The sequence below is a fragment of the Halichoeres trimaculatus genome, unplaced genomic scaffold (assembly GCF_033239565.1).
Source record: "Halichoeres trimaculatus isolate MK-OKI-2021-1 unplaced genomic scaffold, fHalTri1.1 fHalTri1_scaffold_1, whole genome shotgun sequence".
In the NCBI taxonomy this organism is placed as follows: Eukaryota; Metazoa; Chordata; class Actinopteri; order Labriformes; family Labridae; genus Halichoeres; species Halichoeres trimaculatus.
In genome coordinates this window covers 25,922,682-25,938,541 of record NW_027437179.1, presented here as the reverse complement: position 1 = coordinate 25,938,541, position 15,860 = coordinate 25,922,682, and the positions used below count along the sequence as shown (strand labels likewise).

The window sequence follows — 15,860 nt, the reverse complement described above, 5'->3', positions numbered from 1 at the left end:
TTAGAGTCATCTACCTGGAGAAAAACACTCAGACAAGACTCCATTTCTGTAAAAGAAATGAAGTGGCACTGCAGTTTTCTGCAACTGCCAGCAGAGGCTGCTGAGTGAAGAGCGCCATCTAGTGGGCACAAGGCTGCTCTCACTATATAACCTGTTTTTCCCTGTTCTTCTCTCTAGCTTTGGAAAATAAGAGCGTAGTTTTAGCCAGCACAGCAATTCAGCTGCTCGATGACAGGAAGTCTCCAATTGTTGCAGGTAACAAGCACATTTTCTTTCATTATCTTTTATTATTACATTTCATTTTTGGATACTGCACAGTTACAAGGTGTTTCTTCCTAAAATATTGTCAAAAGGAAATCCTTATTTTTCTTCAGATCCATAAACCCGTATGTATCTACAGTATAAACTGATGTGCGCTCGGTGGTGCTGTCACTGCAACGTGTCCACTTTAACTGATACTTAACTTAATTCTTGTGTTTGGTTTTGTGCTCAGCTGTTGGGATCCAGATGAAGCTGGAGTTTTTTCAGAGGAAGTTCTGGACTGCCTGCAGACAGGTAACTAACCTCACATTCATCACCACATAAGGAGCTTCCTGATCAGATGTTAATCTAACCCACTTGTTTTGTGCTCAGTGTACAGCTCTGGATGGAAAATGTAGCATCAGCTGTGATAACGAGGTAAGACAACTCAACTCAGTGTGGCCTGTTTAACTGTTCTCTCATCTATTGATGGAAAATAAGATCTTTACTTTCTCCTCTCTGTCAGGACATTAACTGTTATCTCATCGACAACAACGGCTTCATTCTGGTCACAGAGGAACAATCTCAGGTAATGTTCACATAACCCTCAAAAATGTCAAGCTAAGAGAGCTCATTCACTAAAACCACAGCACAGAAAAAAATACTATTTTTCCTGCAACAATTTTCTTTTTCAAACGAACAGAGAACTGGATATAGTTGAAGTTGAAATTGTGTTTTTTTTCCATATGTGTGGATGTTTTTATCCACCCTGTTTGAACTTCTCTCTCAGACAGGGCTCTTCTTCGGAGAGGTGGAGGGTGCTGTAATGAACAAACTTCTCCAAATGGGCTCCTTCAAAAGGTCTGACTCTCAATAAAACAGTTCACAGAGCCCTGCACTACATTCACACATTAAAGCTGACCTTGAAACAGGCTGCAGTTTTTAACCCCTGCTGCTCTGTTTGTGTTGCAGGATCACGCTGTATGATTATCAGGCCCTGTGCAGAGAATACGCAGGGAGCAGCGACTCTGCACGCACTTTATCTGATGTACGTATACACTTAATCTGAAGTAACCTGGACACAGAAAGAGTGATGAATGTAAAATTTGCACAAATTCTAATGTAAAATGCTTTTCTCTCCTTTTCAGCCTTTCACAATGGTGAAGTGGCTCTTGACTGAACTTGTCATGTAAGAACAACAACAAAAAATAAGAAACCTCTATCACATGGGTCAATTATAAACCTGTTAAAACATCAGCAGTTAAGTTACTCTTTTACTCTGCGGCCAAGTAAATATATATAAATCAAAATTATTGCTTAAGTCACAAAATTTCAAAATTCTGTGGCTGATGGCTGAATTTAAATTTGTGTTTTTGTCTGCAGTCAAAGTCTGACTTCTGACTGACTTTAATCACAAGTCAGAGTTCTGACTTTGTTTATGAGACCTCTGACTTCAGAGTCTTCATAAAAAATTACGGCCAACCTCCCTCAGTTCTGAGGTTAACATCAAAACGCTGACTGATTAAGAGAAATAGTCAGAATTCTGACATAAATAAAAATTGTTTAAAATTTCATAGTTACTTTTTTTTTTCTGCCCTAATTTTCAAACTATGTTATCAATTGTTAACACCCTTGTTATGTTAACATAGCCATGTTTCTGACGAGTTTCCTTGTTCTGATTTGGAGATTGAATCAACAAGAGTATTTTCTTCAGTTACTGGAGTAAGTTTTTTATTTAAATATGGTGTTTGTCTTTGTCTTTAAAGTTTCCTGCTAGAGTTTAACCTGTACAGCTGGTGGAATGTCGATCTCTCGGTGAAAGGTAACTGAGCTAAGAACCGTCTGTCAGTTGTTGTGAATGTATGAGAAAGATTGAGAGTCATGAATGAATAAGAGTTTGAGATTAAGGACAGGAAACTTCCTCTTTGAATCTGTGTTTTCATGAATGTCTGCGGCTCAGTTGAACTTCCTTTTCTCATGCGTAGCTCAAAGACCTCGAGGTAAAACCATGATGGTTCCATGTGACACCGAGTACCCTGCTTTTGTCTCTGAACGCACCATTAAAGAGACAACAGGCAACATCGACTGTGACGGCTGTGTCAGGTATGATCTCATGTTGGGGGACCGTTAAATATCCAGTGCCCTCAAAGATGATATCTCCTCAGCATTAAACAGTGAATCCTCAGTCTGATGCTTGAAATAAAATCTTTTTTAATCCCTGCCTGTGTGTGTGTTTTCAGATCTTTTGTCATACAGCAGATCCCCAGCAGTAACCTCTTCATGGTTGTTGTGGATAATAAGTGTGACTGCAGCAGGGCTCCACCCGTGACGATGGACCCCATCGAGATCATGTATATCCTTTCTGCTCTAACGTTTGATGTGTGGAAAGATTTCTGAGAAGTATTTCGACACATGATTAGTAAGACCAAAAGAGTAACTTTAACTTCCAGATGATAATATTTCTTTATTCAGGCTCATGTAACTGTGAGTGTTGAGTTTTAAATCAGGCTTGATGAGTTTCTGTGTTTGTGCATCCTTGACACCTTTGAACACAACGAGTCCCTAAAATGTGACAGACTGAAGTTTCAGAAGGACAGAAAAAAGCCTGAATCATGCCACCCTTTCCATCCTGAGGTATGTGGATGCATGTTTGTATGAACTGTGAGTTTAAGTCCACGTGTGAAGTTGATTCTTATACACAGAGACCAGCTGTTTGATAAACACTCTGGAGTTTATCGACAGTGGCTTCCCTGTCTTCTCTGACCGTTGAGCTCAAAAACTACAATGTTTCATAAATGTCAAATGCTAGTAAATGTTAAAATATTGCTTTAGCTAACTCATCTGGCCTGTTATTAAAGTCTGGGTTATAGTCTTGAGTTGACTGTTTACTGTAGTGGTCTTGAGCTCTTCATACTTCTGCATCAATGTTTCCTGTTGCTCTGCAATCCTCCAGTGAAACACAGGAGGGCAGTGTTACATGAGTGATCATTAGATTGTGTTTCTCCATTTCTGCCGTTTATACTTTAGCATTTATTACATGGAATAACAGGGAAGAGATTTCTGTGGTGATGAAATGTTTGGCCATTGCACAGCAATTCAGGAAATGCTGTCACCATGGGAAACATGACCCCTCTCAGCTGACGAATCACAGGGCTTGCGTTTGCGCTGTTTCAACATTTGTAAAGAAGTATGTTTTCAACATGTGTAGGCTCCAGTAAAGGCTGAAGCTCTGATCTCATTTAGAAGTTTAAACCAGGCTTAGAGATTAAATACAATACCATGGTTAATCCATAAGCTTAAATGTGGACAAATACAAAAGGTGATACCATATTTTGACTTCTGTTTTGACAGAGTTGATGTAACATTTGAAAATAACTAAAAGTGTCTTAATATTAACATTGTTTGACCCTCATGTTGATGATAAATATGACATCAAGTCATTGAGTTAGTCATCAAGTTCTTGGCTGAGTTTCTGAGCTGTTATTCTAACATGGGAGGATTTGCATCAGTGGTGGGCGACTGGCCGCCATTAATGCCTGGCACACCAGGTAATATTGACAAGGAGATGATTGCAAAATGTAATAAGAAATATTCACCAGTCATGAACTGACAAAATAAAATTGGTTAAAGAAGTAGGGGCTGCACGGTGGCGCAACGGTTAGCGGTGTAGTCTCACAGCAAGAAGGTCACTGGTTTGATTCCCAGCTTGGCCGGTTGGCCTTTCTGTGTGGAGTTTGCATGTTCTCCCCGGGTACTACGGCTTCCTCCCACTGTCCAAAAACATGCTCACCAGGTTAATTGATCACTCTGAATTGTCCGTAGGTGTGTGTACAGGATAAGCGGTTCAGAAAATGAATGAATGAATGGTTAAAGTTGTAATTATCTAACCATTAGCCTCATTGTAACCATGTTACTGTCTGTTTTATGACGCAGACACAGAGTGCGGGGCCAAAGCAGTAACACAGTAATAACAGTTTGTAGCAAATTATATTGATTTTAAGTGAATACCTTTAATATATCTTGTTTTATACAAGACACAATTGTATGGACAAAAAAATGTAGGAAAGACAGGTTTTGCTGAGGAAGATGTAGTTTGTCCCACCATTGAAAAGATAAGAATTTTGGCCCAAGGCCAAACTTAGTTGCCTACCCCTGGTGTATATGTTGATTTTCCAACCCGAACCAGTTTTCCCTGATGTGTCCAAAAACACACCAATGCAGCATTTGAGAAATATTCAAGCTTTACTTTGAGGACCTCTCATGTTGCCCATTTTTTAAATATCTTGTCTTCGAGTCACCGTGCTGTCACCATGAGACCCGGTAACCTCATGGTGACAGATGGTGTCACTTGTAAATGACCCTTCAATGTTCACTTGTTTGTGTGTGTAGTTGTCAGCTGGGTATTAAGTGTGATAATGTTTAGCGAATAGTTGGTTGTGCAAATTAGTGTCCCATCAGGGTGAGAAAAGACTCCTTGCATCAGCATCCTGCTAAAGCTTTCAGGATTCTTATTCATGTGACCACCAATTCACTTTACATTAATCTTTACATAATTTAGCAAATGTGTAACACATGACTGTCTTCTGTAGGAAAATGCCATGGAGTGTGGTTCAGCAACCCGCCTGTCCAGTTGTCTAACAGCAGCTCTGCTGCCCCTGATAGCAGCGACCATCAGCAGGTGACCATAAGCGGCGAGACTCGACGTCTATAAAGACTAAATCAACCTGAAGATGCTTCCAAACACATAGAGAACATGGCCAATCAGAAATGAATTTGCTCATACCTCTGCAGCAGGCAGTGCTCTACTTAATAATAAATCTTTAACAGTAGCTCAGACACTCACATTCATTAATGCAGGACACATCAATGATGTGAAGCAGCAAAAGAAAATGAGTACTTGGTGACTGCTGAGAGCGCTACAGACAGTCCACCATCTTTTTACTAAGTGTGCTGAAATAGAAGAAAGAAATACTGTCAGCAGCTTGCAGTGGGAGTACAGGCATTTCTTGTCAAAGCTTAAAAAAGTCCTTTGTAAGGAAACATAGCCAGACATGTAACATGTTTATTTCTTCTGTGTTTGGTGGAAAAAAATGATGGCTTGTGTAAAATCTGCTGAATGTAAGATGCACTTTGTCATGTGTGAAAAGAGCAAAGAGAAGACTGTTTAGGCAGTAAATGCTGAAAAGATTAACAATATTGTCATAGTCTTCTGTCTTCATATAGTTTAAAGTTTATTTTGTTAGTAATTTCTTTTTAATGTCAGTAATAATATGGTTCATATAAAGTCTTTGAGACATTTAAATCTGCTTTATTCTGCTGTTTTCCCTCTGGTTTGAAAGCAGAAGAGATTTCAGAGCTGATAAAGATGCATGAAGAAGAAGAGGATCTCAGATTGTTACATAGATATCTCCTGCCATAATTTGTAAGGTGACCACATCCTTCAACCAGGTTTAAGAAAGCTTATGAAGAAATAAAAGAAATATTTTCCTTCATACTCTTGGAGTTGTTGTTGTTGTTATTTCAGAGAGTGTGTTTTTGAGTGAATGTGCCAGTTGTGTTGTGTGATCTGATTGTAAGTACAATTAAGGAGATGGAGAAAAAAAGGAAATCTGTTTTTTAACAATTATATTTAACATAATCCAGGCTTTGGACAAATCCTACAGTGTATGTATAGTAACAGAAAGTTGTTTGTAACTGATTTGTGTTTTTAAAAAGTCAATCCCTTGAAAATATTTCCAGATCCAGAAATATGATCAACAAGGAAAAGAAAACATGTAACAACAGAGTCAACTTTAAAAATTCAAATGAACTAAAAATTTTATATAAAGCCATGCTTAGCCCAGTTGTTTAAATAGTGTGCCCCATGTACAAAAGCTAAGAACATATAGATTAGACATTACATTGGTCCACTTTAAAGACAAGAATACAGTTTCAACCTGTTATCTAAGCTGCAGCTTTCCCTCTTTGAACTGTAGTATATCAGTGTGCCTGCACAGTGCTGTATGTCATGTCGCTCAGTGCTGCTGCAGCTGGCTTATCAGGGATGGTGGAGTAATAACACATGTCGTCCTGGAAAACAAAGAAACAAATTATATCAGTAATGGATTTTACCAACATGCCTTTTTTATGTTGGCCCCAATTTCACACTTACAGCCTCGTATTTTATCGATCCCCTTTTCAATTTTTTGAGACCTGTTCGAGAAAAAAAAAAAAATTATAAGATGACCATCATGAATTATTATATCTTGCACAACAATATTCTTGCATGACACTAAAAAGGGGAAGTGGTGCATGGTTTCTCAGAAACACATGCTCATGTGTGACAAAAAAGTTCAGTGTGAAACCATGACCTTGGTTTGCTTCAGCGAATAAGTTTTCCACCACAAGCACGCTCTAGTTCAATTCTCAAGTGTTAAGATAATTATAGCTTCTCAACAAGTGTTATTTTTTTTGTTCTGTTTTTACTTTTTGAGACTGAATAGAAATACAAATGGGAAGTCAGCATTAAACTCCTCCAACCTACAAAGATATTAAAAGAAATCAAAGTTTAAAACAAGAAATGTTTTTTGCTGTTTTGTTTAATTTTGCAAAAGGACCATGTGCAAAGTTAAACACAAGTTATGCCATTTAAGGCATTGTATAGGATTAAGGTAAATGAATATTTACATCAGCAGTCTTTGACAGGTGTATAAAATCAGACTCTTAATAAGTTGGATGTGCAAATGAAAACTCTCACCAGCTCTTCTCTTGTTACAGACCACTGCAGAAACCAACAACACAGCACCCACTGTCACTCCACAACCAGCAGCGGCTGCTACGAACTTCCATATCATGTTTTCTGCTTGGATACAACAGAGGCCCAAAACAAGAAACAATTTCACTTCTCACATTGTTCGCTTCAGACATGTTCATGCTTTTTTTCATCATACCTCAGCGACTAAACCCAGAGTAAACATTAAATGTAAAGTGCAGTCTTTCTTCAGCCCTCATATAAAGTAACAAAGTGAATCAGGCTGTAAACATTTTTCTAAAGTGAAAAGACAAATTCTTACTTAAAGGTTGTTTCAGAGGAGTTTCAGGGAGACCACTGTCTTTACTGTCAGGCATGACAACACTTACACCAAATGAGGACAGCAACAGAAGTTTTTAATGTGCCCTCAACAATACACGAGCACATTTTGAGTCTGGGTCTCAAGTACCTGTTACGGTGATAGTTTCTGTATCCAGAGACGTCAGATCTGTTTCTGAAAGACAAATGAACAAAATAAAACATTCAAATCAATTATCCTCTCTGCTTCACAAAGTGCAAAAAAAAGACAAGAATCAAGTCATTTAAATATGAGCAGTAACCTGATGTTGGTTCAGCTGTTGTTTGGGGAGAAGTAACATCACCACCAGAGTTACTTGATGGACTAACGGTTAGAACTGTTGAATGAAGAGAGGAAACTTGAAATTATACTTCTTAACATTTTAAAGATAAATGATGTGAACAATATATAGTCAGGGATTAATGAAGCTGTTATCTAACTACCTTGTGTGTTTTTTGGAGAGGTGACAGCAGGCGGATGTCCAGGCCTCCGACCTGCAGAAAAGAAATATTTGAAAGATCAACTTGTGAATGCTTTGTGATTTTGTTTTGGTAAATATGACATTACCTGTGGTCGTTGTAGATGTGGATGTTGTCCGGGGTGCATTAGACTCTTTTTCCACAATATCTAAAATAAAACAAGAATTTTGACCTGACAAATGTGTGTGGGGTTAACTGTGTGGGACAAGTTTTATTTATTTTAATATTATTCAATATTTAAGTGTTGTTTTTTTAAAGCAGAGAACCTGAGAACTTCATACTTGTGCAAATTATGTGATTTTAGTGGTGTTGAATGAAATATCAAATGTATGGAAGATACAGGTCCAAATTACTTTTATAACTTTATGTCAGTGTGAGATCTGCAGCAGTAAATCTTGTTTCTTCTCTGACTTACCCATTAGGCTGTATCGATTGCTGCGAGGAGACAAAGGGTTGGGTTCACTTCCTAATGTGTAATCACAGCTGGCATCTTTTGGCTGAACTGAACGCAGCTGACTCATTAAATCATCAGTGGTGAAGTAAAACTGGCAAATTGAGCTTTGTTGTTTTTTGGCTTTTGTATTAAAGATGACTTTTGTTTTTGCAGGGTGACTGGCTCCTCCAAAGTACAGGTTACACTTAGTGCCATGAGCAGCAGATACAGGAAGAGAGCAGACCAAGAGAACAAGACCATCATCAAAATGGGATCGACTCAGAGTTGGTTTTAAACCTAGGAAAAAAAAAAGAATTGCCTTTCATTTTTTGATCAAAGACAATGTTATGTTGTGGATGTCTCTGTGAGTTAGACTGCTGTCATCTTTAGATAACCAACAGTGATACAACACCACACATGACGCAACTTGAAATAACTAAAAATAACTAAGTTTTAGCATTCTCGTGTGAATTGGAAACTCAAACTCAACTCTATCATCACCAAATTCAACATCAGGTCTTAAACCACAAAACAGTTAATCAAAATATCAAAAATTATATCCAAAAACTTCCACTCTCTTATGGCATCTTAATAAGAAAAAAGTTTGTTATTTCAAAGATTTTCTTTGTTTTGGCCTATAACCCTACAAAACTATGTATCTGGAACATTACATCACTCTTTTATCACTGTGTGCTTTTAATAAGTCAAGGCACTGATATTTTCATCTAAACATGGGAGAATCACTCACTGTGTACTCTGATGGAGGAGACTGCGCTGTGTGGAGATGGAGAATCTTCCTCTCCAAGTTTCTCAGTGTAAAAACAGCTGAGTTTAATCAGTGCAGGTGAACTCTGACCTGACATCCTCAACAGCTCACTTCCTGTCAGAGTCTGTAGACAAGAGAGGACCGCACCAGGTCCTCCGCCTGAAGAGTAGAAATGACACTGGGACACAGAAGCAGAAGATGGAGGCTGACAGTTCAGAGTGACTGAGTCTGTTTCACTGATCTCAGCTGGATTCACTGTCAGAGTGGGTGGAAGAGAAGCTGAAAGTGGGAACAAATGTTAGATTAGATGGCTAATAGTTACATTTTGTATAAAAAATGTCATAGTTATTCATACAGGATTACAAGACATGATGTCTCTCTGAAGTCTGCGGTTGAGCTTTACTTTACACTAAAACTGTGTATTACTCTGTATTATTTATACAAACAGTTCATGGCAGCAGTGCTTACTCACTCCGAATGATGATGGAGGATTTCTCACTCCGAGGAGACTGGGATGCATACAGGTAAAAACAGGTCACTTCAACCTGTGCTGGTGACTTCTGTTGTGTCACCCTCAGTAGTTCAGTTCCTGTCAGAGTCTTACGACAGGGAAGCTTTTCAGCAGGTTGTCCTCTTATAAAGTTGTAATAACACTCAGGCACAGAATGGGATGAAGGAGTCTGACAGTTCAGAGCGACTGAGTCTGTTTCTGTGATCACCGCTGGATTAACTGACAAAGTAGGTGGAGGAAGAGCTGAAAATTTAAATTAAAAAAATTAATAGAAAGAATTTAACTGAAATAATAAGATACAACAATTTCCATTGATCAATGGTGGCTTGAATTAAGTAAAAAAAACAACAACAGAGAAATAGTGTATGTGTATGATATGATGTGTATAATGTGAGTATTAGTTACATATGATAAAATTATTAAACTTAAAAACTAACCTTGTGCTTTTAACTGAGGAAGTGAATCTGTTAAAGAAAAAAAAATCACAAAAAAACAAAGATCATGTTTTTTTAAGAACTTGTGGAAATAAAGTAAAAGGCTGATCAAAATGTTTTCACCCTGGTTCATTGTTACTCATAACCCTGTGCTTTTAACTGAGGAAATGAATCTGTTAAAAAATGTTTTCACAAAGAAAACAAAAAGAATCAACTGTAGATAATGATTTCTTAGAGCTTGTAGAAACAAAGTAATGGCTGATCAAAATATTTTAATCCTGGTTCAACGTTAGTCATAAATATGTTAAATACTCTCTTGTTATGTAATTTAGAGAGAACAAAACAGAAATGAGATCAAACTTACACACGAGCAAGACTAACAGCAGGTATCCAGACATGATGAAGCTCAATAAAATAAATGTTTAATGGTCAATAATCCCTCAGAGACTACATTTGAACTACAGAAGTGTCCCTTTGCAGAACTTGCTCTGAACAAAAACCAAAGGAAACGACTGAAGTAGTTCACAGGATCAGGCCACACACACACACACACACACACACACACACACACACACACACACACACACACACACACACACACACACACACACACACACACACACACACTTGACATCATGTTTAAAAAAAGATGTATAGTAGGTCACTTCATGTTTAGAATAAATCTATCACAGCGTTGTTTAACTGGTTCAGAGAAAGTAAATTACTCACCTTTTCTGTCAACAGACTTGTTGCTATCTCAAAAATGAACAAACTAGACATGTGATAAATAGATAAAGAAAAATCAGCCACCAAAACTTCTATGAATTAATAAATTGCTGTCTCTGTAATGATTGAAACAACTAGTTTTTCCACTGATCTTATATTTAACCCTCGAGTTGCCAGTTAAAGGGGAATCTATAGGAGTGTAATAACACTTAAAATGTGTTATCTCATGCATTAAAAGCTGCCTCTTTTACTGCATAGTGAATTAAAGGGGACTGTCCATGAAACAATAAACAAATAAACTAAAAAAAACTAAAAGCTAAAAAAAAAAAAAAAAAAAAGGGAAACCAGAGTTTCAGAGTTTCAGGTTGTTTTTTTTTTCTTTGTTTTGTTTTGTTTTGTTTTGTTTCTACTTTTTTTAAGTCAGTCCAATCTGACATTTGTTGATTACTAATAATAACACTGGATTTATGACACACAAAATAATTCTTTCAATCAGTGTTTTTTTTTTTTTTTTTTTATTTAAGCTGAATTTGTTTACCATTTGTAGTCATGTAGCAGGATCTGCCCCTGGTGGAAGAAGGGGAGAAAGGCATGCATTTGGCACAAAGATCCAAAATTAGGAAAAGGCGCCATCTGGTGGTCAAGTTTTAAGTAGCCCAATTGTGGATACTTGGGTGATGTTCATGTCACTATATGACTCCGAACATCATTTAGTACTGCAGTGATAACAAGACTAAACAATGTGCTTTAAATTCTTATTGGAGCCATTTTAAGTGAGAATGGAAAAAATGCACATTGTTATTGTGCATTTAATACCAAGATTTTTAGAAAATTCACTGTTTCATTTATTTCATATTGCGAAGGTCTGGTGACCAGTTGTTAAGCTGGGACCAAAGAGCAGACAGAAGCAGGGAAGAAGTTTAAGGTTTTTTATTAAACAAGTGATGGAGTCAAGTGCAGATCCTGAATCCAGAGGGGGGATGAGATCTGGTGAGAGAGCAGGCAGGTGCAGGAGGCTCGAGGAGGCACTGGAAAAGACAAGGAGGACACACATAGTTAGTTGAGGAATTAATCATACAAAATACTTGGGTCAGATAATGTACCATGGTAGCAGTAGGTACAGTCTGGCATCAGACTCCTGTCTCAGCAGAGCTTCTGGCTCTGAGCTTCGAGGCTGGTGCAGGTAAGAGTGAGAGACAGAGCACTGTCCAAGCTCTGCAGGGGAGACCAGGGATACTCCACAGCAACAGAAGACAGATCACAACACATACTTACCTTTGAAGTATTTATGAGGTACAGTGAGGAGGGAGTAACAAATATTGTAAAATGTGAAAATTTCCCAATCAACCAAAATTGACGCTGACCCTCACAGTAGGGGAGACTGGGGACTGTTGCAACAAGGGACGGTTGGAACAAGCCTTATTTCTCCAATCAGAAACATGCTAGAGTGATGACACTCATACTGCACATGCTCAGTTAGACCCTCTACCCACCAAGAAGAGAGAGGCCACATTGAGCATCTGGTCCTGCTTCTATCAAGTAAAGTTGTTTTGGAGGTATGAAAGTAGCTTTTTTCATGAGCTGTTTTTTGTCATACTGTCCTGACCTTATGTATGAATGAATCCAAACCTATCTAGTTTAAATCACTGTTTGTTGACTATTAAATGACATGGTGAGCATGTGTCAATGTCAATGTGGCTAGCCAGCACATGGCGTTTTGTCATGACCGGTACCATGGGGACAGTTGCAACTGTTGCAACTGTCCCCATGCTATTAGGTTTGTCATATTAGAAGAGACCACACAACCATATTTTTAAAGATTTTTAGTTCAAAATGGGCAAAATTAATATATTTAATTGCTCATGATGAACAGAACAGGCAATCATATGGAGAAACTAACGCTAATGATAAACAGAATAATTCCCCTAATAACTTGTTAAGCAAAAATGAGCAATTAGTTATTGTTGTATGTTGTATGTGTCATATAAACTTGTCATATAGTGAATGAATCATCTAAATCAATGAGGCCAGTGGCCAAGGCCTTTGACATATGCCACACCACATTGTTCAGGTTCCACAAGAACAAAAAAAATTTTGCAAGCACGGCATCAGAACATAAGCAGGGTACTGGACCAGCAGAAAAGTATTCTCGGAGGACCAAGAGAAGAGCCTCAATGAATATTTACAAAGGTTTTGTCCCAAAATGCAATATTGAGTTTTTATAGCTTCAGTAACATCTGCACGTTGACTCACGGTAGGCCCATTTTTCAAACAAAACAAAACTAATTAAATACCTTAAAGCTGTACAGGAAAGAAAATTGAATTTGAGCCCACTCAGGATCATAACATTTGTATTTGTCCTATTTAGACAAAACACTGAGGATAATTAGTGAAAAATTAATGTTTATTTTTTTTATATGTTGCAACCGTCCCTGATCTGTGTTGCAACTGTCCCCAGGTTTGGGGTCAGTTGCAACGTCTGAATTCCTCTATTTAAATGAATATTGTGATTAAAATGTTATATGTAGCCATGTGTAAATGGCATGGGCATTTAGCAGACAGATGTAGGTTTAATATGTAAAGATTTGGTGAGACTAGTCCAAATATTCTCTGATTAACTGAGAGTAACGTAAAAAGTGTTGCAACTGTCCCCAGTCTCCCCTACATCCATGAACCCCTTGTTTAAGACCTTTGTCCTGGAGGGAAGAAATGTCATGCTTTCATTTTTTTTCTATCATACCAAATAATCTAAAGAATTGAAAGGTTACTGATACTAAAGTAGGAACTGATTAAAAATGTCCAAAAACACGGAGCACAGATGGTCGAGCGGTGAAGGTTGCACTCCATGAGGTTCACCCTCATGCAGGTAGCCCGGGTCCAAATCCATCCCATGACCTCTTTGTCATGTCATGTCACTCCCCACTCTTACTGTGTTTCCTCTACTACCCACTTTCCTCACTCTTATCTAACTAAAAACATAAAAGCCCCTAAAAATAAATCGAAAAAGAAAATATTCAAAAACATGATGTTATACATTTCAGTGTTTATTTGCAGTCTATTCCCCACAAATCAAATATCTGCATATAAATGATAGGAATGTATATAAACATTAAAAAAAGAAAAGAAAAGAAAAGTTGAGTTAAGACAAAAATCTGGTCAAATTAATTTATCATTTGCATGCAATAAGTTATATTTGGTGCTCTGGGTTTGCTCTGAGAGTTCCCTGCCCTTCCACATGCCTATGAACCACAAACCTGTGGTGGGGAGAGCACATCTCCACTTTCTTTCATGTGCAGACATGAAAAGCCAAAGCTGAGAGAGCAACAGGACAGAATCTCAGGATGAAACAGGAAGGACACCAGTGACAATAGATATGAAGCTGGTAGAATCAGACACAGTATAACAGGAGGAGCTGGGCTGAAAGAGGTTAGCAGAGCAGTTTGCAGAGGAGGTGGTAAGAGTGAGCACGCCAGTTTAAATACAATTTTGCCCAATCGACAACTGAATGCACAGATGTACTCTCAAGGATGAACTTTTAAGAAAAACAAGAAACATGACAGATTTTATAGTAATGATAGACATTTATTATGGCCCTCAACTTTGGGTTCACAATGATTTGATTGGAGGTGCCAGTTTGACTCACAGGTTGAAGCTCATTTCCCACATACAGCTCCTTCCTCCTCAAACTATGTGTCTTTTCAATTTTCCTTCATAATGTCAACAACAGAAAAGCTAAAAAACAACTACAAAATAAAACTAGTTTAACATAGCTTAATAAAAAAATTTCCATCTCTCATTACATATACCTCAAATTGCTTTGTAATAATCCACTTCCAAGACAAGAACAACATACAAACAATTATTCAAGCTCATAATTTTCCCCCTCTGAACAGTAGGAGTATGTGAGTATTGTATAGTGTGTCTGTGTGGTGCTGTATGCCCTGTCGCCCAGTGACGGTACAGCTGGCTCATATGAGACGATGGAGTAGCACGTGGAGTAATGACACAGGTCATCCTGTAAAAAAAGAAACAAACTTTGGCTTCTGTTCATAAGACCAATATGAGATTTTTGACATCCTCCCTAATGTTTAACTTACCATCTGACATTGTGTCAGCTTCTTTTTAATTTCCCTGGGACCTGTTAGAGAGAAAAACTCTGAGATGATGATTTCACAAGAGATGTATCAGTCAGGTGCAAATCCTCAATTTACATATCTCTATTAAAAGGTCAAAACAAAACTGAGCAAATATAATCGTCATGATGTGTATCTTACACCACATTATATTTATATGTATAATACTTTAGTCAATATGCCCCTGTCTCTAAACCAAAGACAAAAGAGGATATACAGTAAGACTTCTCAGACATTAATGCCGCATGTGAAAAAGCCATGAGGTGTGAAGACATGAGCTTATTTTTGTCTCTGTGCAGAAGTGTTCAACCACAAGGATGTCCCATTTTCATTCTTGGTTTCAAATGCAACTAGATACCAGATAGTGGATGCAGATTCATGTTGTTCCCTTGATCTATCTTTTTTTTTAAAGACAAATGTTTAGAATGTTTACATTTCTTTCACTAAAATCTATACTCTAGTGTTAACCACTAATTGTGTATATTTTTTAAACTTATTTATCAAAGTACTACATAAAAGATTAAAAATATGTGTTGCCATTCAAGGCATTGTACAAGAATAGGGTTAATGAATATTTACATCAGCAGTCTTTGACAGATGTATAAAATCAGATTCTTAATAAGTTGGATGTGCAAATAAAAATTCTCACCAGCTCTTCTCTTGTTGCAGACCACTGCAGAAACCAACAACACAACACCCACAGTCACTCCACAGCCAGCAGCGGCTGCTACGAACTTCCATATCATGTTTTCTGCTTGGAGACAACAGAGGTCCAAAACAAGAAACAATTTCACTTCTCACATTGTTCGCTTCAGACATGTTCATACTTTTTTTCATCATACCTCAGCGACTAAACCCAGAGTAAACATTAAATGTAAAGTGAAGTCTTTCTTCAGCCCTCATATAAAGTAACAAAGTGAATCAGGCTGTCAACATTTTTCTAAGTGAAAAGACAAATTCTTACTTGAAGGTTTTTTCAGAGGAGTTTCAGGGAGACCGCTGTCTTTACTGTCAGGCATGACAACACTTACACCTAATGAGGACAGCGAC

The 15,860-nt window shown here is 37.7% G+C and overlaps 1 protein-coding gene and 1 long non-coding RNA gene across 2 annotated transcripts in view; one reads left to right on the top strand and one right to left on the bottom strand.

Annotated features, from left to right (window-relative positions):
- The window catches only part of LOC141801192 (voltage-dependent calcium channel subunit alpha-2/delta-3-like), a 38,096-nt gene extending 32,413 nt beyond the window's left edge, over positions 1-5,683 (top strand). Inside the window, exons 30-41 of the mRNA XM_074684188.1 lie at positions 178-255; positions 494-555; positions 634-678; positions 767-829; positions 1,031-1,101; positions 1,213-1,288; positions 1,389-1,429; positions 2,007-2,062; positions 2,226-2,343; positions 2,481-2,594; positions 2,793-2,874; positions 4,830-5,683. Coding sequence (XP_074540289.1) covers positions 178-255; positions 494-555; positions 634-678; positions 767-829; positions 1,031-1,101; positions 1,213-1,288; positions 1,389-1,429; positions 2,007-2,062; positions 2,226-2,343; positions 2,481-2,594; positions 2,793-2,874; positions 4,830-4,922 — 899 coding nt within the window. The 3' untranslated portion in view covers positions 4,923-5,683. The remainder of the gene's footprint in view (positions 1-177; positions 256-493; positions 556-633; positions 679-766; positions 830-1,030; positions 1,102-1,212; positions 1,289-1,388; positions 1,430-2,006; positions 2,063-2,225; positions 2,344-2,480; positions 2,595-2,792; positions 2,875-4,829) is intronic.
- Positions 5,684-7,771: 2,088 nt separating this feature from the next.
- LOC141787200 (uncharacterized) lies at positions 7,772-8,314 on the bottom strand. The gene is made up of 3 exons (XR_012598046.1): positions 8,223-8,314; positions 7,896-7,955; positions 7,772-7,822 (listed from the first exon to the last, which is right to left on the bottom strand). It is a non-coding gene; the product is annotated as an uncharacterized LOC141787200 (long non-coding RNA).
- Between the last annotated feature and the right edge of the window lie 7,546 nt (positions 8,315-15,860).